This window comes from Nicotiana tomentosiformis, chromosome 4 (assembly GCF_000390325.3).
Source record: "Nicotiana tomentosiformis chromosome 4, ASM39032v3, whole genome shotgun sequence".
Classification (NCBI taxonomy): Eukaryota; Viridiplantae; Streptophyta; class Magnoliopsida; order Solanales; family Solanaceae; genus Nicotiana; species Nicotiana tomentosiformis.
Window position 1 is genome coordinate 129,475,136 of NC_090815.1, and position 26,169 is coordinate 129,501,304.

At 39.0% G+C, this 26,169-nt stretch overlaps 3 protein-coding genes across 3 annotated transcripts; all 3 read right to left on the reverse strand.

Moving 5' to 3' along the window:
• Positions 1 to 5,139: 5,139 nt before the first annotated feature.
• Positions 5,140 to 7,482, reverse strand: LOC104116289 (V-type proton ATPase subunit c2). Its single transcript, XM_009627113.4, has 3 exons — positions 7,313 to 7,482; positions 6,932 to 7,217; positions 5,140 to 5,571 (listed from the first exon to the last, which is right to left on the reverse strand). Exons 1-3 carry the CDS (start codon positions 7,389 to 7,391, stop codon positions 5,439 to 5,441), a joined length of 498 nt encoding a protein of 165 aa, XP_009625408.1. The 5' UTR covers positions 7,392 to 7,482; the 3' UTR covers positions 5,140 to 5,438.
• A 3,416-nt stretch (positions 7,483 to 10,898) lies between these two features.
• On the reverse strand, positions 10,899 to 21,021 carry LOC104116290 (lysine-specific histone demethylase 1 homolog 3). The gene is made up of 9 exons (XM_009627115.4): positions 20,842 to 21,021; positions 18,345 to 20,589; positions 17,480 to 17,621; positions 14,942 to 17,308; positions 14,763 to 14,856; positions 13,959 to 14,365; positions 12,976 to 13,689; positions 12,769 to 12,843; positions 10,899 to 11,558 (listed from the first exon to the last, which is right to left on the reverse strand). The coding sequence occupies exons 2-9, from the start codon at positions 20,489 to 20,491 to the stop codon at positions 11,493 to 11,495; spliced, it is 6,012 nt and encodes a 2,003-aa protein (XP_009625410.1). The 5' UTR covers positions 20,492 to 20,589; positions 20,842 to 21,021; the 3' UTR covers positions 10,899 to 11,492.
• Positions 21,022 to 22,645: 1,624 nt separating this feature from the next.
• On the reverse strand, positions 22,646 to 24,545 carry LOC104116292 (aldehyde oxidase GLOX1-like). Its single transcript, XM_009627116.2, is given in 2 exon segments — positions 22,646 to 23,882; positions 23,885 to 24,545. Coding segments are annotated over 2 exon segments (1,650 nt in total). The 3' UTR covers positions 22,646 to 22,893.
• Positions 24,546 to 26,169: the final 1,624 nt, after the last annotated feature.

Below are 26,169 nucleotides of genomic sequence, written 5' to 3' on the forward strand. Positions count from 1 at the left end.
ATGATAAAAATTAATTATTTAATTTATAAAACAAACATACAAAATTATGAAAATATTTAATTTGGCACACATAAGAATTCAGAATAGCTTGGTGCTACTGGGCCTCAAATATCGAGCCTGGAACCCATAGGTATATACTCTGTCCAATTAAATATGATAAAAATTAATTATTTAATTTACAAAACAAACAAACAAAATTACGAAAATAATAAAATTGACACATACAAGAACTCAGGATAGCTTGGTCCTACTGGGCATCAAATATCGAGCCTGGAACCCATAGATATATACTCTGTCCAATTAAATATGATAAAAATTAATTATTTAATTTACAAAACAAACATACAAAATTATGAAAATAATAAAATTGACACACACAAGAATTCGGGATAGCTTGGTGCTACTGGGTATCAAATATCGAGCCTGGAACCCATAGGTATATACTGTGTCCAATTAAATATTGTATAATTATAAAAAATAATTATTTAATTTACAGATCAAACATACAATTAATGTTGTTTAATTTACAGTAGACGACATGGACGTGCCGCCTATGCATTCCGGACATGTCTCCGATGAGCTATTAGTGTTACAGGGCGATCATAGGTCCACCTACGTATGGGAGGGAGAGTTACTGGCCCAGACTCTCCGCGCCAGGAGAGTGGACGATATGTGGGATTTTATGAAGGACAGAGATCTCCATCCCCGTGTAGTCCAGCGCCTGCGGGATACAGGCTTCTACAGAATTTTGGAGATCGGGCGGCTGCAGCTCGACTGGTCTTTGATCACGGCCGTGATATAGCGGTGGCGACCGGAGACGCACACTTTTCACCTGCCCATTGGCGAGGCCACCATCACGCTGCAGGATGTGGAGGTTTTATATGGGATGCCTGTTGATGGACTGCCCGTTGCACTGCCTCAGGCTATGAGAGAGATGACACGTGGGCAGTATTTGGACATGCTGCAGCAGCTCACTGGTTTTAGGCCACAGGATGAGACTGCACACTCAGGGCCAGTCGCATGAGTTTGACAGCTATTCGACAGTATTTGGAAATATTGCACCCCAACATCACCGGGGAGACAGATGATCTGCATATTCACTGGTATACGAAGTTGCTGCTGCTCTTTCTGTTTGGGGGGGGGGGGATCTTGTTCCCGAACACTTCGGGGAAGCTAGTCAGCTTGCGATTTCTTCATCATCTTCAGTTGCTAGATGATTTACCCCAGTACAGCTAGGGTGCTGTTGTTCTCGCCTACTTGTCCAGGCATCTGTGTCGGGCGAGCATGGGCACCCAGCATGACGTATGTGGATTTTTGCCGCTTCTACAGGTGACAACATATTCGAATACTCTGTTCATTCTTTCCAATTCTATCTAGTCAAAAAATTTCTTAAACTTTACGTCAACTTTGTATGTTAGATTTGGGCCTGGGAGCGGTTCCTGCAGTTGCAGCCACCTCTACCACCATTACCTCCGGATGTACCACCTCTGTTTCTCCCTCTAACTAGGAGGTGGGTTCTCCGGCATAGATATGTACGAGATTACGATGCTCGGCATAATCTCCCCCTTTGCAGGGATGTGTTGGATATGCTGGAGGGCGCACAGGTAAATGTGTACCTAAACTTACTTGGTATAGCTTCACATATGTTACGCATACTCACATTTTCTGTTGTTATTTGATAGTTCATCTGGACGCCATACAACGATGACTTGATAGGTGGCCTGCCCGATTATTGCTCGGTCGACCGACTGATTTGGAGCACTTTTGTCCCGCTCATGTGCCTCGATATTGTGGAGCATCATGCCACGGAGCGTGTACTTCGCCAGTTTGGCCGTCCGCAGTATATACCGAGGGGGCCTATATGGGAGGCCACACATTATCACCGGGATGATCATTCCAGGGCGGACGACGCATATGTAGCATGGCTAGAGGCGCAAGTCCATACTTGGGACGATCGAGCTGACATAATTCCCCCCCTCCTCACAGATCCAGAAGGAGACTATTCAGCTCTATATGCCCTGGTACCGCCGCGTTACCCGACTTTTTGTCGGGAATCCCATTCATCAAGCTGGCGGTCGGTACGTTCCATACGCCGGGCGGCATGAGGCCCTGGTATATTTTCTTTTATTATTAATTATACAACTGTAACTTAGTGTTCTCTAGTTTATATTTTATACGTTGTGCAGGCTATTGACCTACATATAGTCTACCAGATGGGACTGCAGATGCAGCAGCATGCCGGCGAGGGAGCGACCGCTTTTCACGATTACGGCCGGCAGGTTGCAGAGGTGGCTGCCCGGACACTGCAGCGAGCTCGAGATGATCAGCGCTTGGGACACGACCCTGCTTATGTGGCGCCAGAGCGGTACCAGCGAGGTAAGAGTGTCGCACGAGGGAGGGGTGCCCCACGAGGCAGGGGTGCCCCTCGAGTTAGGGGTACCTACGAGGCAGGGCTGCCCCACGAGGCAGGGCTGCCGCACGGGGTCGTGGTGGGCGGCGAGGAGGTGGTCCCCAGCAAGGGGGGAGTTGAGGCCCTTATTAATGATGTTGGTGCTGATCTGCCGGGTGACCTACATGAGCCGGACGAGTATCCCACCAGCATGCCGTCATACAGCCTTGGGATGCAGCTCACTCCAGGGACTTCGTAGGTGACCCCGTCAGGTCCGTTATTGATTATGGGCACGGACCTTACCAGAGAGGATTGAGAAGCATACTTCCCAGGGTCATCGACCGCTGCTGAGGATCGGCCGACCCGAGATTTGGATAGTGGGCGCCGGCTGAGTTATGGCTCATCATCATAGGCGCATGTATGTTTTAATTAGTATTAAATTTAAATTTATTTTTTCTTTTCTCATTTATTTTCCATAACTTTATTAATTTTCTTATTAAGGCTTCATCCCCGCTCGTCACGGAGGCCCATTTGTGCGATGCTGACATGGCTACGACGGAAGATTATATTCAGGAGCCCGACAAGACCATGGTAAAATAATTTAAATTATTGTGACTTAATATATACTTTCCTATACTGAGGTGACTTATTCTTCTGTAGGTTTCTACTGGACCGACGGCTCCTTCTACCGATCCTGCCAGCACCACTGATGATCATGCTGCAGCGCATCCTGCTATAAAGAGGCGCCGTGATGAGGATGATCCTGATAGCATAGCCGGGCGGGATGGGATGTGCCTCAGGCCAGCGGCTGCATTGAAGCACACAGGTTGTGGGACACATTGATTTTTTTTTTGTATTTTATGTAAATAATAACAATAATTTTTTTATGTTTACGTAATATGCGCATTATGTTTTTATTTCCCCGTTCCTTTTTTATTTTAAGACTATAACACAAACACAAAACATAACAACTTAACATAATTTAAATTCAGTACAACTAATGAAAATACATGACACGGGATACATAAAGATAAAGTAGTACACTCAACACATACATGTCATTGTTTAGTCACTGCCGCCCATTATTCTATGCTCCAACCACTTAAATTTCTCTTCTATCTTATTTTTTTCTAATTCTGCCTCTTTCAGTTTCTCCTTCAACTCCTCAATTTCTCGTTTATATTCTTTTTCATATTCACACTGTTTTAAGGTCAAGTCATGAAGATACTGCAAAGATCGTTTGTAGCATTCCTGCTTACAGGGTTCATCAATCCATACCTCAAAATTGCAAAAAGGTTCGTCGGGAACCCTATAAAACTTGTCCACACACATCCAGTAGCGGCGTCCAACTTCACCATCATCCCAACAGTCATTCATCAAACATTTTTTGCCGCACTGGCACCTTGGTACATAAAGGCGTTCAGACATTTGTTAAAGCGTTAAAAAAACGTTGCTTTTATGGAAAATTTTGCTATTGGTTATTGTTAAGCGCAAAAAATAACTAGAATGCGCCCGTTATTTATAGGCAAGGCAACACACATAACGTAGTATTTAACCGCGCTATATATATTCACATAACGTAGTATTTAACTGCGCTATGCTTTGCGTGTTAAAGATAATTACGGATACAAAATAACTTTTTCTCAGACGGGCAGCTTTTCAGTTCGACAAGACAATACACATAACGTAGTATTTAACCGCGATATATATATTCACATAACGTAGTATTTAACCGCGCTATGTGTATTCACATATTTATCATAAATCTACCTTTAACTCAACTATTTTTGAACTATATTTATCAACTATATTTATCAAATGTATTCACATATTTTTTCGTTTTTTAATCCAATACTATTTTTGATTATAAAATTTTGAATTTGGGGAGGGGGACGTCTGGTTCGAGTGTGGGGAAGGAGGGGCCCCGTTTATTTATCTATGTATAGCGCGGTATATAACTGCGCTATACATATATAGTGCGGTTATATATCACGCTATTCATAACTGTCTTATCAGCCTTGTATAGCGCAATTTATAGTGGCATTATATATATATATATATATATATATATATTACTCTTTTTTTTAAACACACATTTTTGACACACTTGTCCAAAAGAACCACAAATGGGTTCTGGATTCCTCTTTTAGGGGGCGATACTCTTTTTTTTTTTGTTTTTTTTTTTTGGCTTTATTTTAAATTTTACTATTTTAATTCCATGATTATTAAAGCCTCTGGCCGTCGATCCTACCTGTTTGATTCAAAAGGATAATTAACGTGGATAAAAGGAAGTCCAACCGCAACACTAGCGTGATTAGCCAATTTTTTGTTTCTAATTTTCCAGCAGCAAAAGATTTCGAATCAATAATTTGTTTCTAAGTTCTGCACATAGTTTATAGGAAAGCATTCAAGTAGTGAAGACTTCTAGTCTAGATACAAGTGGCAAGAAGTTACTGAAACTCAATTGTCTAATATTGCAATTTGAACCGTGATATCTTGAGTTGGATCAATCCAAAATTTACCTGGTGAAGCCACAGTTCGAGATAAACATGCACAATTCCGAGTATGAGCTGCAACAACTGAAATATAGTCACCTTCTGGATCTGGACGCCTAAAATCAAGATGCAAATGAATGTTCTTTTATGTCACCTGAATTTTTCAGACTGCAGAAGAGTAAACTACCATCCAACACTAACATGAAGCAGGTAGCAAGGATGGAAGTGAAAAATCTAGAGATAGAGAAGGGCAAGGACCAGAAACAATTACAAATGCTTAAATTAAAGTTGAGATCAAATAATACATGCAACATTTAACAAAAACCCATTGTTGTCACTGAAAAAATGGAGCATCAGAAAAGCTGATATCTTTATTGAAAGATCTAATCTACAGCTGATCTGCAATTAACCAATTCTTCTAGCCACGCAAACAAATACATCATGATCTTGGAGCCCAAAACAAAACAAAATGTGATTCAACAGCCAAACCCACTCGCGTCCAACGAGGAAGAACACACAGATACTACACAATTATGGAACAAGAGGCTCTTTCTCTACTCTGCTCTAGATTGACCAGCACGAGATGAGAGGATGATGCCGACAATAAGGCCGTAAAGAGCCAAGGCTTCAGCAAAAATAAGAATCAGAATCATCCCAACGAAAAGCTTTGGCTGCTGTGCATTAGCTCTGCAAATATCAAAAAGGAAACAACCAACAATTAACTTGGTTTCTCTCTCACCTCAAGTCCAAGGGAAGTTCCATCCACATTGAAGGATAAACAAAGAAGTCAGCAGCACCATTGAATGCTACATAAGAAAGGGGAACATACTACACAAAGAGGCATAATTAAAATGCAGTGAAGTCATGATTTTCAACCCTACATTAGCCAACCAACAAAGCCCACACCATGACTACAACATGAAACTGCAACAATTTAACACAGTGAAGCCACCAAGGCCTAGAAGTCTGATAACCTAGCAACACTAGATCCCCCTTTTCATGAAACCAAAAAGAAAAGTACAATGTTTAAAGGTGAACCCAAGCATGCAGAATTAGCTATAGCCCAAGCTCATCCGAACCCAGTACTTTCGGCACGGAGTAGAAATATATGAGTAAAAATCCATTAAAATTGCAACAAATAGTAGATATGAACCCATAACTTTAAAAAAATAATGGGTTCAATACTAGGAACCGTATCCCATAAAGCTTAAATCCTGGATTTTCTAACCACCATTCTCCAATGTCCTCCCTTTGCACCGTCCCTATCCATTCCCCTAATTAATCCCACATCTGCCACCGGAGTAATGTTATCCAATCAAGCAACATAGATAAGTCTATATATCTTTAAACAGAACAACAATATATGAACTTCAATCCTTCCCGGGCCTATATATTCACAAAAGGTTAACTACTACTTTTATCACACAAAAGCACGGTCAATTACATGCAAATTAAGATCAAGTAATTTCCAATGAGGCCTAAGTTTTAAAGCAGATAGAAACAACCCACAAACTTTGTTATTCTCACATCTCTCAGCCAAAGAACTCATTAAGACAAATCACAAAATAACCTAAAAAAAAGAGGAAACTTTATTTGATAACATAAGGTAATTTAAATAAAAGGGAAATTTTCAATACCGTACAACTAAAAACGAATAAAAGGCATTAAGAATAGACAGATCACTAAAACGGACATTCCAACAGGTAACCAAATGGCACAGAATATACATACATACATACATACATACATATATATACACACATGCAGTGGTTCTGGGCCAGCTTAGATACCGGGACCAAGGCTTAGGCAGCATGCCCATAAGATTTATTCCAGTAGCAGGATCGAATTTAACACAATCAACCAACCAACTACGCAATATCAAACTAGTTTGGATTTGCTAAATGAATCATTTACATATCTGTATGAATCCTCTGTATCCAATACCTCATTATCTATATAGTTCATTCCAATCATAAAATTTGTATTTTAACATAACACGACGATTAAACACAATCGCTAAAATTAGCCGAAGAATACGAAAAGATACCTAACACCAGCATCGCCAACAATTCCAATAGCCATACCAGCAGAAAGGCCAGCGAGACCACAAGCAAGTCCAGATGAAAGGTGAGCATATCCATCAAATAAATAATACGACTTTGTTTTAGGGTTAATCCCAGTACTAATAATCACAGCTATAATTAACCCATAAATACCCAAAACTCCAGCCATAACAACTGGCACAATTGACTTCATCACCAATTCTGGCCTCATTACACCCATCGATGCTACCCCTACTCCACTTTTCGCTGTTCCATAAGCTGCTCCCATACCTAAATAACAAAAAGAATAGAATTAGAAATAGAATTAAGCAAATTAAACACTAGATCTAATGGAAAATTGAAATTGGAGGCGAAGAGTACTGTACAGGAGAAAACTAAGGCAGCTGCAGCGCCGAGGAACCCGAAGAACGGTGCCGTTTCATCGCCGCTAAAAGTCGACGCCATTTTGGATTCGCGATCTGAGAGAAAAAAAAATAAGTTTATTGATCGGAATCTGAGAATTTCTGGTCCTTACTTTACGATTGATCTTAATATTGGTCTTAAAAAGAATCGGAGCAACTTCGATGGTCAACTACCGGGTCTGGAGGATTGGGCCTTAGGCCCGTACTCACTCTTTTGGCCCAACACTAGTCTAGAAGACTTCTCCACCAATTATTTTCCAAGCCCATCCTTGATAAAAAAACCTATATATGTGTTTACATGAATGATCCTGATATATTTGATACTGGCTAATTTTTAAATAGTAACCCTCCAGAACGTCTTTTCTATTATACATTTTGAGGGAAGTGAGCGGCTATTTAAGTTAATTTCTCTATATTATTTTTACTTTAATTTTTTATTCTTCAAGCTAAAAAGCTTGGTTAGTTTGAAACACCGAGTGCAATTTTGAATTATCACTCTACTCTATCAATTTTTAGTTTTCTTTTTTCTCTTTTGCCTTTTTTATGAACTAATTATTAAATGAGTTTAAGTTTCATTTATCGATAGAGTAAAACAAATTTATATGGTCGTGTCACTTAAAAAAATTCGTCAAGTGCTTACAACATACATGAGTTATTGAACTAGAGAAAAGATTGAGTAACCAACTGCAAGTGACTAAATTACTGCAAATGATTTTCACTTACCTTCCTTTTTAAACGTTGCGAATGATTTTCACGTCTCAAACAACATCTAACTTTAGATGTTGGTTCAAATGGTACCACTAGGAGTGGCAAATGGGCGGGTCGGATCGGATATGGTTCGGGTCGAAAACGGGTAATAAAAACGGATAAATTATCCGACCCGACCCATATTTAATACGGATAAAAAACGGGTTAACCGGCGGATAATATGAGTCCATGACTTCTTGCATATGATCACTTTTGAAAGAATTCTTAGTACCCCTAATTTGAGGAACCCTCAATTTGAGACTTTACAAATGTAAAAGTTAAGACTCATTGGTTATCCATTTTCTAAATGGATAATATGATTCTTATCCATATTTGACCTATTTTTAAAAAGTTCATTATCCAACCTAATTTTTAGTGAATAATATGAGTGATTAACTGTTTTCTTTTAACCATTTTGTCACCCCTAGATACCACCACTGCTTTTTCCTGCCCTTCGAGCTGCATCGAATACCAATAAAATAATGTCCTCAGGCATTTAACTGAGTTGAAATACCAGTACTGTTTGATTTTATAAACTTCAGTAATCACTCTACTTTATAGCCATATATGTTAAAACAATAGTGCGCTATCTGATTCAAGGAGGAAGAACAAAATTGAAATCCAAGAGAACATACAGAAAACATCCCTCTACATTCCGGAAGCAATATATATTGGAATGTGCTATGGAGCTAACCTAACTTGAAAACAAACTCACTGGTGAAAGAACCAAAATTGAAAAGCTGAATTTATCGGAAAAATTAAAAGAACAAAAATCTGAATAATGAAGTAAAACTATTTACAAAAAGAAATCTCGCCTCAACTTCAGTAACCACGTTTAAGCCTCAACGGGAGCGATTCTTCCTCTGCTCTAATCTTCAACATCGATACCCATTATCACATGGTTAGTGCATGCTGTCAAAATAAGTTAAAATTTCTATAGTGCATCAAGAATAAACAGACATCACAGATGCAAAAAAAACTAAGGGAGAAATGGAGATAATACCATATAACCAGTAGAGTCTACTGAAACAATGAATCCATACAGCTGCAATTAGTATGAAGTTTCTTCTCATCGATTATCTTGTAACAAAGATCTTAACTAGCAATTAAGTGCTTGTGATCATCAACAGTAGACAAAGGAACTAGGAAATCAATTTGCCAGAATATCTATGTGCACTTATCAGTTGATTGAGTAAGACAACAAATATAGGAGGTAAGGTTATGAACTGCAGTGTTCCCTAGGGCAAAAATAAGCATGAGTACACAACCATACATCGGACATATACAGGAGTATTTGAGAAACGAGCTACTACATGCTCAGAAAATTATGGAAAAGCTTTAATGATTAGACTTTCACACTAGTACAAGAAAAATCTGACTTCGAACTAAATAACGGAAGCAGAAATAGTTACCTTTGCAAAACAGAGAGAATAGCTAAATAAAAGACCATAAAGTCCACTACAATTGGGCAGTAAATGATGGAAGTGGAAAGAGTTACCTCTGCAAATAACAGATAGATTGGCCAACTAAAAGACCATATAGTCCACTACAATTTGCAGTAAAGTGTATAATGAACAATGACCATTGGCCTCACATGAACATCCGAAGACTTGATACCAAGTAATCCCAAAAGGAGGGGCCTTGGACATTTGGAAAAAGATTGGATGCTAGCAATCCAATTACGAACCTCTTCCCCCGTCTCAATGATAGTACAATCAACAGCATTCTACACTGAACAGCGTAGAGCTGACATTTTCATCTTTATTTACTGCCAGTATTTCATTCCAAGATGTTCAATATGATAAGTAATATGTATGCTTCTGCGAAAGTGTATATGATCAAATTCACCAACCCAATCCGAGGATATACTTCTCGCCTGATGGATAGGCAATCTCCTCGAAACCTTAGAGAGAGACAGAGTGACACAATAAGAGGAGAAATAAACACAATTTCTAATTGATAATACCAAAAATGTAGCAGGCCCTCAAAAATAATAGATCTGGAACATACAATGATCCCAATGAACCCAAAGACTCAAAGAAATAATAATAATAATAATAATAATTAAAAAATAAAAAACAGAGCAACGGATAAGGACTGGAAAAGGCAAGTCCAAAGAGAAGACTCTCCTCCTGTCAAGTATTCTCTCAGCCACATGCTTAACCTGACAATAAAGGAAAAAGTACAAGATCAGATAGCGTACGTGAGAAATCAAAAGACTACAACCGCAAATATGCATAAAATGCCTGCGTGCAACTCTTCATCAAATGCAAACTTCTAATGCAGAATGAAAGTGCATTTGAATAACATAAGGTGCATTTAAATAACATAACATTTCTGTTGAAAGAAAATGAGTACAAGGGGAAACAATCACCTCACTTTCAATAACAAAATGGCATGTAAATCCCCGAAGTTCCAGCACTCACCTTTGGAGCGAATAAAGACCATTCATCCCACTAGGGGGCAAGGAGAGGAAACGGAAAAGATATAGAAAACTCACTTGTGTACTCCCTTTGCTCCCTTTTCTTTTTGCCTTCTTCACTGAATAATGCATAGGAAGTAGGAAACATCATGAACCAAGATAAAGCCACTTGGAGAAAATTGCCAAAAGCACGCAGCTCAAAATGTACTTTTGATCCCATGGAGCAGTTCCACAGATCAGAGCAAGAAATTTGATATAGGATCACTAAGAGATTCATCTTCAAACTTATCAAACAAAAAAAAATTCATCTTCAGTAAATAAATTTCTTTAAGGGAGGGAAGATAGAGAGTTTTGTTTTACTTATTCTGAGAAAAATCAAGATTTCAAAATGAAGGAAGCATATGATGCCTCAAAATGTCATGTATATTTGTTGCAACGATAACAATCCTAAGCTGTACACATACCAAAACTAAAGAAAAGTCAGAAGTGATTCAAAAGAGAACCCTGACTGAAAGAAAGAAAGAAAGGGCTACTTTATCCCTAAATAATACAGCTTCAAATCTGACTACCAATTGTAAACCTAATCTTGTTGTCTCCGAAGGAATTCACGTCTATCAGCAGGAGTAGAAGTATAACATTCACATGGCAAAATGTTTATCTTTTCAACCGCCTTTTCCACCTTGAGAATGTTTTTCTTGCAGGCACACTGCTACAGAAATGTCAAAAGTGCCAAATTTATAGCAGGACAATTAATCAGTCTCTGACTATAAACAGATCCACAAGATGCTCAACAAAACGGTCTTGTCTTTCTCGACTGCAGCTCTATAGACAACTAGCTTAGCAAGGATCATTTTTTAATCAGGAAGACATTCCTCACTCGTCAATGATTGTTGTACCCACTAGTGAACAAATTGATCGGACTGATCACCCTGTGGCAAAGCATCAAAATAAGGATGATTATTCATCCGTGGTCCATTATGATTTTGCACCCGGCTTCATCAGCATATACCTTTCTATCAACTTGTCTACGAAATCTCTAATCTGCAGATTTACCAATACAACAAATCAAAGGCAGAGAAGCAACAAAAAGAGAAAATAAATATCAAGCACATTGAGCAAGTGCTATGAAAAATACAAGTATTTCTTTCGAGTAAATCTCCAAACAGATCCATATAATTCTTAGTCTTTTTTATTTTATCATAATAATCCTTGGTCATATTTTGATCCCAACTGTATCCATTGTTCTCATTTAGATCTCATTTAGACCTACAAGCATTCTTTTTTAAAGGCGACAATCTGCCCATTACCGGCAACAGTAGGGAGCAAAATGGGAGGTGTTGTCTAAGTGGCAATGGAGGGTACAATTTGATGACAGCGTGGGAGAGGGGGGACAGTGGCACTGTTAAGAGTGCGATAGAGGGAGTCAGAAATTGGCAAGGTACAGAGCAGTATGGTTTGGATGGGAAGGATGCTGTCCAGGAGCAAAAGAACAGCAGGCAAGAAACTAGGGAGGAGGTATAGTGTTGGGGTTTTTTTTGGGGGGGGGGGGGGGGGGCGGAAACAAGGGAGGCCAGAAGCAGGGTATGGGATTTGCTGGGAAAGAAGAGTAGACTATAATGCTGGTGGGAGTGGGGTGGTGGAGGTGGACCTGCAACTCTTCCTTCATTTCCTTTTGCATGTTTTTTTTTCCGGAACCTTTTGCTAATAACTATTTTGCCCTGAATTACATCAAAACACTCTCACTGAGGGGTTTCAAATGGGATTTAGATCGGTGCTCTTGAATGATGGGAGATAATCCAACCAGCCTACTGCTTTATCCAGATCAACATGATTGGGCTGATATTGATTCAATGGATTTCCACAGGTAAATACTTTAGTTGCACTGGGTATTTGGGCTTAAATTGACACTACTCTCATGGTAGGCCATGAAATCACATGTTAACATTGGCGATAAACAAATGGACCAATTAAAATCAAGATTGCGACTATGTTATAACAACTCGATTAGGAACAAATTCATGGCTGAGGGCACGGTTAGGGTACTGTTTTGAGATTACTGTTTAATCAAGATTGGGAATATGTTACAACAACCTAGGAACAAATTCATGGCTGAGGGCACACTTAGGATATGGTTTTGTGAATTACTGTTATCGAAAGGTGAAGGCATGGAGGAAGACATAAATAAGAAAACTACTCAACTGAACCTATTAAACAATGTAAAAAGGTGACATCAACTGAGAGCAGTTTGTACCTTGTTTTTACGTTTGAAATCAAGAAATTCGTACACAAGCATTGACTTTTCAGCATCCGTGGCATGTTCCATTACCTAGAGTTTGGAACAAGATCAGTTCACAAAGGATAGATATAAAAAGAGTAAAGAACCCAAAATATGGGGGAAAAAGATTAAAAGAATCCAATAGGCTAGAAAACTAGAGGTGAGACATGACAGAAATCAGACCTTTGTAGCAGTTTTCTTCATTATTGATTTATACCCTTCCTTGTCAAGTTTCCTTGCTTTATAAAGAGGCATCAGCAAAGATCCAACATAATCTACAACAGCCTGCTTGATTCTTTCTGCTCCTCTCGGTTGATCATGCAACATCTCTTTATTTACAGTAATTTGTGAAGCAGAGCTCTCACACACTAACACATCATGCTTTCTCATAAGCATTTTGGAACTCATGTTTGAATCCTCTTCATCAGTGACATGCATCACTGGATCATAGAAATCAGAATTAGCAGCAGCTGCTTGACATTGCCACATTTCAATGGCATTGTAATCCTTTATCCCTATACTACTTGAGCTATCAACCCACGCTTTGGTGAATATACTACTATCTACAGGTGCACTTTCTCCTGAGTGCTCCCTAAAATTAAACTGACATGCATGGTCATTTGAGAGGCTACGCTGCGAGCGATTATCAACAGACATTCTTGAACTGTCAAGGTTCACACCAGCAGCAGAAAAATCAACAGACCAATCCCTCACTCGGCAGTTGCGGGAGTCTATTTCAGATAAGCAATCTTGCCTTCCTACTGCACCACCAGGCCAATTCCTTCTGATGTCAGACTCATCATTTGCATATTGTTCCCGTCTAGCAAATTTGTGAAATGAGGGTATCTTAGGAAGCTGCAGAGGCATGTTACACTTAGCACCAGATGAAGCATAAGCCTGCAATGAAGGGTAATTATTGTACAGCTGCTTAAGAGAAGCCAAGATCTATTTGAGGAAAAAAACATAAAACAGATAACAAAATTTGCAATATAGAGCAGCCCAAAATCAACATAACAAAGAATCCAACATTGTGTGTTTCCCCTTTTTCTAATAATTCACATACTCAGAGGAATAACCCAAAAACCAGTAAAATGTAGCATATTCCCAGATTGAACAATGAATCAATACAATCAATACTAGGGGATGATAAATTATAAGGAACTAACCTCAGCAGCGGCAAGAGCAGCAACACGAGCTGCTTCTGCAGCGGCGAATGCAGCCTTTTCATCCTCAGACATGGGAAAATCTTGCCTTTCCTCAGTGGTATCATTTTCCCTTCCTACTGAAGTTTGAGAGGTTGACGGTTCAACATCTGGAATAGTTTCCAACGTGGCTGGCTTGACATTCAGCTTCTTGTTGTTAGCATTGCGTATTGGTGGTTTTCCAGGTGCTCCAGTGTGTTTACTCTTTGAAGTATCAGCAGCAGTGGATTGCCTTAATAATTTCAGACCACCATTAGCAGCCTTCTCCTTTCGAAAAATTTCTATCCACACATTGACAAGCTGACTTGCTATGGCACGTATGTCACGGCTAGTATGCACACAGACTTTTTCTTTTACAGTTTTCCCGATACCTGAATAAAAGATGACAGGAATAGGATCAATAAAATCAATACAAAGACGAAGCAAATGCACCAGTGATATGACGATTATAACGATCATTAGCAATTAACGGATATACAATGCAAAAACTTTCGGTTTAACGCATAGAAACTCAAATGCAAGAAATGGTTATAGAGAATATAGAGGTTTCCGGTGGCATATGCAAGTAAATAATTGGGAGGTAACAATTAGCTTATATCAACAATATGGGGAAAAAGCTGAACAGTTTCAAAGAATATCACAGAACTGCATCTCCAACCACCAACCCCCGAAATACTCAAAAAAAGGTTAACACAATACATGACTAGAAGGAGGGATTTTTTTTGGGGGGGGGGGGGGGGAGTAGTTAGTTCCTTTTCTCAAAGGTACCTGACAGTCGGACTGCAAGCAAATCAGTTGAAACCTTTACTAGTATACGAACACAATGACGCAAGAGTTGGGTCCCATCTTTGCCCAAGGAGTCCTGTGACCAACAAGCATGAGTCAGACAACAAGCAATCTGTGGTCAACAGATATGACATGAAACTGAAATATGTGAGAAATCGTACCAGCATCCACAAATTAAGTGTGCTAAGGCCTTCTTTAGTTCCAGCAAAAGATCTCAACACTTCTACAGGAAGTTTCAACAGTTCTTTCGCGAGATGCAATCTTCCTGCTGTTGTGTTGGCATTACAGAACAAGTCCCTTAACAAATTCTCCCGGGTCAAGATCTGCACCCCATCCAAAGAGTTCTTGCACAATACACTTGAGAGCTCTACTGCTTCAAGTCTCTTCATAATGTCCCTTATTTCACTCCTTTCAACATCCGAATGCCTCTTTGCATCCTCCATCGCCTCTACTTCTGCTGTGTAATCAGTGCCTATAGTCAATATATCAATTATGCGCACAGCTTCTCGTAACCCACTCATCATTGCACCACCAACTGTGTCAGGGTGCTCCTTGCAAGTAGCTTCACCCGCAAAAAATATACAGTTCTCCACAGGCCTGCCCAATATGTCATAATCTTCTCCAGATGACCCTACAGCCACATAAGAGTAAGCCCCATAGCTATAAGGATCTTTTCCCCAGTTGGTGACCACAGAAGCAACTGGATCAGGTACCCTGTTCTCACCATAAAGCTTGCGCAGAACCAGTAATGAATGCTTTACATGGTCAGAGGAGCTCATGTCCTGGCCATCTATAGCAGCTTTTCCGACCACTAACGCTATAAGAACAGGCGCCCCAACAGTTTTCTTGACATTCCAGAACATAAAGCATCTCCCCCTCTGGTCTGTTTCTTCTGCAGTCGCACCAAAGTAATCAATAGAATCATCCCAAAATACTTCAGGAAACTCCAACACAACTTTATTAAGAACACCAAAGCCGAGCCGTTGGATAGACAAATCTTTCCAGTAGGGTAAAGGTGGTGAAAATTTAATGGTTTCTGCCTTAAGACAACCTAATGGAACTGTAATTAGGACTGCATCTCCTGAAAACTCTCGTCCATTTGACGTGGAAACTTTTACCTTGTTAAACAAGTCATTTTTTGTCGGGATGTCTTCTTTGCAATATGAAATATCAGTAACAATGTGGTTTAAGTGAACGCAAAGTCCCTCGCCTAGTGATTCAACAACGGAGCTGTAGCCGCCTTTAATCATACAATGAGCTCCACCAAAACCTCCATATGCATCATCTTGATTCCAATAAGGAAGAGAGACTTCTTTAAGTAATGCAGCACAACCATACTCCAAGTTGGCAAAATGCCAATCCATTACCCTCCTCTCAAGAGGGCTCAAGATCTCTATCTTAGAACTAAGATTTTGAGAAGTTCCCCCATCAGGAAGTGTCATGGATTCCACTGCTGTTACTGATGATTTTTGTGGTTCATTACCCATATGATTTCTTGCATAACGAGCCTTGCGACGTCTCTTAAGGGCATATTCTAAACCATCCTCCAAAGACATCCGCATCGCATGCTCCCCTTTTTGAGCAACCAACAGTACCATATCATCCAATAAGCTGTTGTATTCTGCTTCCAATGCTTCATCTAGATCTGCTGGCACTTTCTGGCCAGTAGCTACATCATACAGTGGACAATCACTGTTCAACACAGTCAATTCAAGACCCAACTGTGCACAAATCAATGAAGAAGGATCCGGTCTTCTTTCAGTCGCCACATCTGCCTCAATACCGGTAATAATGCTAGCACCAAGGTCAACTGGAACAGAGAGAGATGAGCGATCTGTAAATACACGACCACCTATTCTACTTCTGGCCTCGAGCACGGTAACATGGAATCCTTGGCGTTTCAGGTGCCGCGCTGCGGTTAGGCCAGCAGGACCAGCACCAACAACAATTATTCTTTTTTTCCCTTCTGCATCACAGCATGTGTTTTGCCTCTGACTCCCGAACGAGTCAGGTGGGAATCCACAAGAATCTTCTGAAATCACAAGATGTTTATCGGCTGTTCTACCATCAATCTCTCTATTGTTAGGAGGCAAAAAATCTGGATGTACAATACTCTGTAATTCACTATCCTTAACTTCACCTGAAGGCACTGGACCAACTGAACCTAAATCAAATGGTTGACAGGGTGACTGTATATCAAGATAACCATTTACCCGCAAATCGTCAGCAGGACATTCTCGTTGCTCTGATAGAGTAGATAACTCTATGGCCGGCCTATCAATGAGCTGGCAATCAGTTCCACCGTTTTCTGTCTTTTTCCTTTCATCAGATAAAACATCATTCTTCTCTGGCCTGACAATCTCAGAACTCTTTGACCTCCCAAGAATAAACGAAACTCCATCATCTGTATCAGCAACAGGAGCTCCAGAGTTTTCTACAAATTTTTCTTCCTTCAAAATTTTCAAGTTGTGGTCGACACCATTTTCAGCTTTATCCTTTTCTGAAGCAATTCCAAAATTTATGTAGCCCTGTTTAAAAGTGGTTAAACTGTGAAAAATAATGATAAACTAGCAAGCAAAGAGAAGTTCATGAACCAAAAATAGTTTAACGTAGAAAGATCATATTGAAAAAAGAAGGGCAGATCTCCAGCTTGAATAAGAAAACTCCAATGTGAACTTGGAGGATTGCAAAATACTTACACAGTGATCAAGAAATGAATAGATTTGCCTAATTAAAGAAGCCCGAGGTGATTCATCCGCCAAAGGGGTTTCAGACACTCCACATTCTGAAAGAGGTAAGACACGACTGATGTCTTTATTCCAAAGGCTCAAAATCTGATTCCTGCATCGCAACAAAGATTCACCAACCAACAGAAATCAATAATGAAAATATAAAAAACAACGAAGACTGAACTGCATCATAAAGGAAAGTTAACATGCAGTAAATACCCTGATCCCCAACTGTACGCAAGTTAACAATGGAAAGCGCCAAAACCAAATTCCTTAAGTCACAAAACTCAGATTTCCACGGTCCATTAAGAAATAATAGAGATAATGAAGAAGCTTTCAGGAATAGTTATTAGAGAGAGTTTTTTTATATTACAGAAATCCCCGGTTTTTGGCCTGAGTCAGTTGGTGCACCAGTTAAAAACTCTGGGGTGTAAGCGCCTTCCCCTCTACCGTCGTTCTAAGAGAGAAACCCTGTTAAAAAGAATACCCGGAACAGTATATGAGCAGACACCATCTCTCTTAATTGTAATCTTTGGCCTGCATCCGCTGGATGCTTTTAATGAATTCTCCTTACTTCATCAAAAAAAGAATACCTGGAACAATATTCTAATTGTCTGTGCATGCGCATACATAAATTACCTGCCTAAGAGTGGCTTTAGAATAAATGATATCAGAAGAAGTGAGGTGGACACGTATAAATTACAGTACAGGCTGCAGGTTAGGGTAAGGTGAGAACCCTAAAGACCCATCCACCTGCATTACATTGTAAGGAACTTACATAGTACATTTACTAGAAAACTGGAAATGGTATTCAGAGTACAAGATCTGTCATTACCTGCATTCCAGATATTCCAGGAGTCCACCTTTGCGCTTCAGCACCTCCTTAAACTTGATTCTTTCTACTGGCCCAACTTCACGAGCTTTCAGCCCAACAGATACTGCTGCTACCCCGCCATTTTTAGTATCCATACCAATCAACATAGACTCGAGCTTCTCTCTTGTTCTGAAGGAATGTCTACCATCTCCATCCTGATGACTGAGAAGAAAATCTTGCCCATGCACCAGAATTTCCCAATCAACATCACCCTCGTAGGCCATGTCCCCGTGCCTACGCTTTTTGGTCTTACGTGGAGCACGTTGACCAGAAAAGAGTCTCTGCCCTTTTCCCTCAGAAGCCAGTTGAGACTCAGTTTCTTCAGCAGCGTTTTCATCACATTCTGGTGTAATTGATGGAGAAGATGTGGCATCAGCCTCATCATCTCCAGTAACAAATTCACGACTTTGATGATTTGCACCTTCACAATTCTCATCAGCCAGTTGACAATGATGGAAAGCTGAAGCGCATTTGCGCAATGAGGTGGCAGAATTATCAATAGTCATTTGTTTAGAAGAACCATACGTGTCATCACCATTCTCCATTATTTGGTCCTTGTGCTTCATCTGGCTGGCAACTTTAACTTTCTGATTCCTTTCTATAGCCACGGGAGATAACCCACCCTCAAACACTTGACCATCCTCCTTTGACAACGAAATTGGAGCCCAAGCTCGGTCATCAACAGAATCACCAGAAATTCGCTGCTCATCATAAATGTCACTTGAACGCTTATCTGCTGCAACAAAATCAGGCGTCAAACGAACTTGAGCATACCCACAACCTTCCGCGCCTGTCTCCTCCTTGGCTGCAGGTGAGCCTTCTAACAGGCAGGTGGATGGCATCAAAGTTTGAATAGACACATTTCCAATGCTTCCTTGTGGTTTATCAAGTTTGTTCAATAACTGAACGCTTCTACAAGAACCTGAATCATCTGCTTGGCTTGAAGAGCAAATTTGATCATCTACATGAGTTTCCCGGCTGCTTAAAATTGCATTTGAGTTCACATCCATATCAGCATTGAACTTGGTTTCTGACACAGGATGCTCAAACTCAAGCTTCTCGATATTCTCAGGAGTAATGGTATGTACAGACGAAATATCACGACCTGCTGTCATTGAATGATCACTAAAACCGTCCTTGGAAGCAGACTTTTCATGACAATTAGGACAGTTCTTCAAGACACCCTCATCATGAAGATCCTTACATTTTCCACCCGCAATATCATTCACACTGGCAATTTCCTCTTCACTAAGTTTAATGTGACATTTGATCTCACCATCTAGGACACCTGAGACCTTAATGGAAGATGCATCATCTATCTCATTGCTTGAATTCAACAACTCATCATTGTACAATGCAGAAGAAGAAAGCTCTGGCCATGAAAGGAGTTGGACACATTCTTCCTTTATGGGCATTAACTCACCTGTTGCAATAGGGTTTGAGTTCAAAACATCACATAAAGCTTCACTTTCCTTCCCTCTTTTCAACTGCAAAGGACTGTGGGATCTCTTAATCAAACCAGATTGTGCTTTCTTCAGAAAAGCTGATAGTGAATCTTCTAGAATGCCACCATCAATGCAATTAGGAGAGCTTTTTCCACTCTTTTTATCACATAGCAAGGAGATATCCCCAGATACCTCCACTTTCTGTGGCTCCAAAGCAAGCTTTGGCCTCTTACTCTTTCTCTTATTTCCTTTCTCAAAACCTTTATCGATTGTCCCTTCAGATAGACAATCCACATCTGACCGACCCTTTTCCACAATCTTGGCCATTATGTTCACAGATCCGTCCAGAGATTGCACTGTCAACTTACTTGAACTTTTCCCAGTAGTTGATACAGATCCACTATCCTTCTTAGGACCCTTCAACTTTTTCCTAAAACTAGCTAAGGTATCATCCATGCCAACCAAATCTTCATCCTTAACCGCTGCTTTCCGAACCACAGCCTTGTTACTACCTAATTCCACCTTGACTTTATTCAAGTTCTTTTTGCTTTTTAGCTTCAGTAAAGACCCAATAGGCTCATCATCTCCTGAATCAAATTCCATCTCGACGCGCTTCTTAGGTGCTCTCTCCAACCCTAATTTGATATTCTCTTCCTCCCCCATACCACTAGGGCATCAATCATCAATACACTCCCCTCCTCCACATGTAAACCCTAGCCAAAATTCCTTCAACACATTCAACGTACAACCATTCCAGGATACTGAATCAGCAAAACAAATCCAAAATTCATAAACACAACAACATTCATATAAAAAAAATCTTCTTCCTTTTCCACAAAATTAGAGCCAATGCAAACAATTAATACTATTTAAGTTTTTCAGTTAACTAAAAAAACATTCAAAATTGGAGCCTATGAATTGTTAACAACTACGAACAGCTCAAAATTTAGATGAAACAGTAAGAAATATTAGAAAATTAGGGTTTTTTGAGGGGGCAAAAGGAAGGATCGGACCTGAACGTTGGAGCTCTGTGTGTGTGTGTGTGTGAGGTCGCGTGAATGGAATCTTCTAGAGAGAGAGAGAGAAAAGGGAGGATGCGCCCTTGCGCACGTTAGCGTTCACCGGCTAAAGGAAGAGAAGTTCGGCCACGGCCTAAAGCACACTGCGCCTACTGTCAAGGGACGTTGATATGATATGACGGTAAATTTTTAGGGACTTTACACATAGGCCCGCTTTTTTTTGTGTGTGTGTGTGTAATATCAGCCTTGTTTGACTTTGACCCATAAATGATTAGGGAAAATCGGATTATGCAACTTAGAATGATATTTGATTTTAATTTCTATTATTAACCTGTCATTAGTTCTATAATAGACACTTGTTTGCACACTTTTAGGGTGACTTGCCGATTAGTTTTACTCACTCCATTCACTTTTACTTCAATGTACTAAAAATATATTTTCACTTATACTTGTCCCTTTTAGTGAATCAAGAAAAAGATAATTTTTTTTTCTTTGTTTAACCATTATCAGATAATTTTTTTTTCTTTGTTTAACCATTATCATTAACTACTCATTTCATAATTTATTTTCCAAGACTTTTTGAAATGCAATTATTATTAGGGGTTATATGGTAAAATATATACTACAATTATTATTTCTTGAGGGACGTAAAAAATCCAAAGTGGACAAGTAAAAGTAAACGGATGGAGTACAAGAATAATACAACATTTTTTTGGCATAGTTAAGTTTTGGGTGACCACTCATTAGGAGTGTTTTTTGTCCCCTTTGAGGTGTTTTATGTTAATTTAAATTTATTTTAAAAAAATTGAAGTTGAAAAAGGTCTTTATTTATATACTTCCCAGATTTCGCACGCCATGGCTATGGCCCAACAAACTATTGGGTCAATGCTTTCTTTTGGGACCTCCAATCCATAACATTGGCCCAACAATAAACTATAGTGTCAATGCTTTCTTTTAGCATCACCAATTTAACTCTTTCTTTCCTTTCTGATTGTCTCTGAGTTCCGACATTATAAAGTTCAAGTCCCTAAGTAAAAATGACACTTGATTTAGGGTTCAATGGCTCATAATTTTTCAAGAATTGAAATATACTTAACTTTTTGAATAATTTAAACTTTTATGACGTATATTTGTCAACACTACTGCTACAAACAAGCAAAAATTTAAATGAGAAAAATCTCAACAAACTTCATTAAATGATGTCATCCGTATAAAAACCAAATATAAATATGATTTAGATAAAGCTCAAGCTGGTCAATTTAAAAGAATGCTCTATAGAAATATACATTTTCCAATTTATAGTCTAGCTAAAAAAAACAAACATATCAAGACAGAAAAACCGCTGAAGAAGCATGGTTATATTAGCATTGCCTCGTTTTTTTAATAAATAAATTGCCCTGCCACCACAGTTAATTATGGCAATTAGCATTCCCTCTTAAATTAGCAGATAATTGACATATCTTCAACAAAAGAAAACTACTAGTATAAGATAATATCTTCAATACAAACAATCAAATATGTTTCCATGCTTACAATAATTTTCTCAAAATCAAGAAAAGATTGTCTCCATCACACCTTATTATAAGGCAACCAGTAAATATAAAAATAAATCCTAGTTTTTTTTTTTTTCGTTTTTCGTTTTTCTTCTTTTTGATGGATAGGAACAACATGAATAATAGGAGAGAATGACAATAGAATTCACTATGGCTATTAGATACATCAACAACAGAACGTAATCCCACAAGTTGGGTCAGGGAGGGTAGTGTGTAGTGGCGGACGCACGTGATGGTACTGAACCCACTTCATCAAAAAATAATACTGTATATATGTATAAATTATGATTAAAGCTGCATAAATTTTGTATAAATATTTTATTTGAACCCACTTGACAACTACTATTTTACGACTAAAGTTACGTACTTCTAAGATTGAACCCGCCTGCATAAAATCCTGGGTCCGCTACTAGTAGTGTGTACGCAAACCTTAACCCTACCTTCAAGAAGACAGTAAAACTGTTTGCGATAGACCCTCGACTTAGGACTATGACTATTGGATCTTGACCCAAATTCCCTTACTTGGTATGTCTTGATGAACCACAAATAACATATAGTAACCAGGTGGCGCTAATTTACCAGAACTCGGGAAGATCAAATTGATATGGTAAGTGGACTTTCCAATCCTTCTCACCTTTCCACTTGAAAGCACAAGCATTCTTTGGTTCATAGTATTTGAATGTGTATTAAACCCAGGTGCAACCATTGTTACTTTGACCAAATCTGTGTTTAGTAATCCGGAAACAGTAAATCGAATGCTAACACTTTGCCCATACTTGGTTTTATGACGGGAAGCGAGAGAAATAATCTGTGATCGCAAATTAGCAGATTCCGGATCCAAATAAGATGGTGAGAATGCCTCCAAGCTTAAATCCGTTGGAAAAAGAACTCCAGTAAAGTTGTAAAACTCGTTTGGATTACTACCTCCGGTAAGAACCCGACCATCTCGGAGTAAAATCGCTGTTGAATGGTATATTCTGGGTATGACATTCGAATTTTGTACTTCGAATCTAGAACCAAGTGGGTTATCGGGTCGATAAATCACCGGACTCAAAACCGGTTTCCCAGCGATTTGCCATCCAGCAGTGCCCGCTGCGGCTCCATTGATGATCAAGACATTTCCGTTTGGTAAAATTACCATGTCACCCATTGTTCGAGCTAATGGCATTGTCTCCATTGTCCACTGTGGATTCGGGTCGGTAATTGTAATTCGCCCACACGTGTTTAATGCACCTATAAATTCACCTTTGTCCGCTTTGGGGTATGACCCTCTTGGTGCTCCACCGCACACCAAAACCTCAGCTTGAACCTTTTGTGTCCGCAAGTTCTTTAACGGAAGAAGAACTGCAGAATCCGAACTTGGATAATTTCTCGGGTCGCCACCAGGTATTTGTGGGTACGTTTTCACCACCTTGTTCGCCTTGTAGTCGAACAAGATAGCTCGATCATTAGCGAAAATGAATAGATTTCCATCCACATTGAAAAAACAAACGGGAAAAGATTGTTCTCTTCTCTAGGATTATTAGTTTGCTGAAGAAAGGGCAGGCTAAATACGTTGTTGGTTGAAGCAGTTTTGGGATAAAACTCGTAGTTAAAAGCCTTACGACCACCAATGATAATTTGCCTTCCATCTGGAAGAATATGATTGGTGGAATACCATCGACTCTGAATTAGGTTACTTCCCATTTCCTGCCAGTCACAAGTGCTGCATGGTTTGACTACTCTAACCATACGTTCACCGTCGTTGAAACCACCAGTTTGAACCAAAGAACCGTCGGAGTCGACGGAACCAGAGGAGCACCACACATCGGTCTGGACCATGAGGGGACGCACAGAATTGGTGGAAACATCGTACTCGACAGAGTGAGCAGTGCAGTCAACTTTCAACGCGAGGTCATTAGGGTTGTTGCGACATTTGCCATTGGGTAACGAGATGTTGGATGCGCCAAAGTCAGTACGGTCGTACATTATGACTCTGTCGTTATTGAGGAGTTGCATGTGCATGGCTGAAATGCCAATGTTGGACATCAGTAGCTGCCACTGACCACCCGCAGCGTTAGCCAAGTTCTGGTGAAATGGTAGTAGCAGAAGCAAAAGGAGCTGCCATAGAATGTTAAGAAAAGGAGTTGTTGTTCTAATCGTCATGAGCTATGACTTTAGCTTCTTTTTCCTTTTTCGTTCGGACAATTTTACAACAAAAGGAGGAGGAAGTGAGTTTTTTCTTTAGGAGAGGAGGAATAGTGTTATGAAATTGTGAGATGGGAAATGTCCTTTATATATTAGTTGGGGTACGTGATATCTTGATGGGCAATTATACTATAGTACCAGAAACAAGGCAATAGTTTACAAAAAATAATTCAGTTTTGTGGCAGTTTGTCGGTATAAGAAACTTGGAAAGAATATTAATTGCCATATTAGTATGACATTTCTTAATGCGAAATAGCGCTTAGGAATTAATATTTGAAGGATTTTAGTCAACGCCATCTCCAAAAAATAAAATAGAAAGTCAACTCATACTATTGCACCAGCTAGCTAGTTATCTCTCCTTGTAAAAGATTACATTGCACCTTATTTTCAGCTTCGTATCTCTTTTGTTTAAGTTGTGAGTGTATGAGTGGTGGGTGTATATTTTCGGCACGACAGGTCAATTGAACCATGCAGAGAATGTATATCTTAAGTACTATTAATTTGGTCCAATATCATCCCAAAAAAGAAATAGTAACAATAATATCAATAATAATTTAGAGACAGAATAAGCAGCAATAATAATTTAGAGACAGAATAAGCAGCTTATGGGTTTATCAACTTAATTTCCCATCTGTCAAAGATCTCTCTTGTTATTTCTATAGGTTGTGATAAGCATTTTGTTGTTGTTTAGATATCAAATATTTGTTTATTTAACTTCTTAATTTCTATTCATTCTCTTGGAGTATGTAAATTCATAATATTTATAATTAGACGATTACGATACATAGGATTTTCATCGATAATGCCGATCATGGTGGTTAGTAATGGCTGCTTAGTGCTGATATAATTCAGTATATGCAATTATATCGCTATTATTCCATCATAAGTATAGAGTACTGTATAAGTAATATTTTAGTGGATTACGAAGAAAATTTGAATAATGAAATAAAATAAGAAAAAATGACATTGTACATCCACTTATGAATAATAGCCAAAAAAATATATAAAATTTATATATTTTTTTGTATATATATATATTTTATATGTTATATACAAAAATTATATAAATTTTAGATATTTTTTGACTACTAAATATAAATAATTTCTAGCGCGCACTAAAAGTGATAATACCTCGGTAAATAAACTCTAGCCAGCTAATCAACTTATTTCTCCTCGGACAAAACGGACCGGCGTCTCTCTTTCCTGTCCTTTTCTCTTTTCTTATATTTTCGATCATTTTCATTTTCTCGGTAAAGATATGATCCACGGAATAAGTTAGAGAATGAGAATAACATTAAAATTCCGATCTTGTTATAATAAAAATCAAATTATGGTGGATGTCTACTCTTCCTCCATGATCTTCTCAAATGCTTAATGACATATTCAATGACATATTTCTATACTTAATGACATATTCAATGACATATTTTTCTTCACTTTTCATGCCTATATAAAGACCTTGTAATAAGTAGGAAAATACACACAATTGAAGAAGAAAATCTCTTCCTTCTATCTATCTCCATTTCTTATTCATGTTTTACTAAATTGCTTTTATTTCATAACAACATGTCTTGTTCATGTT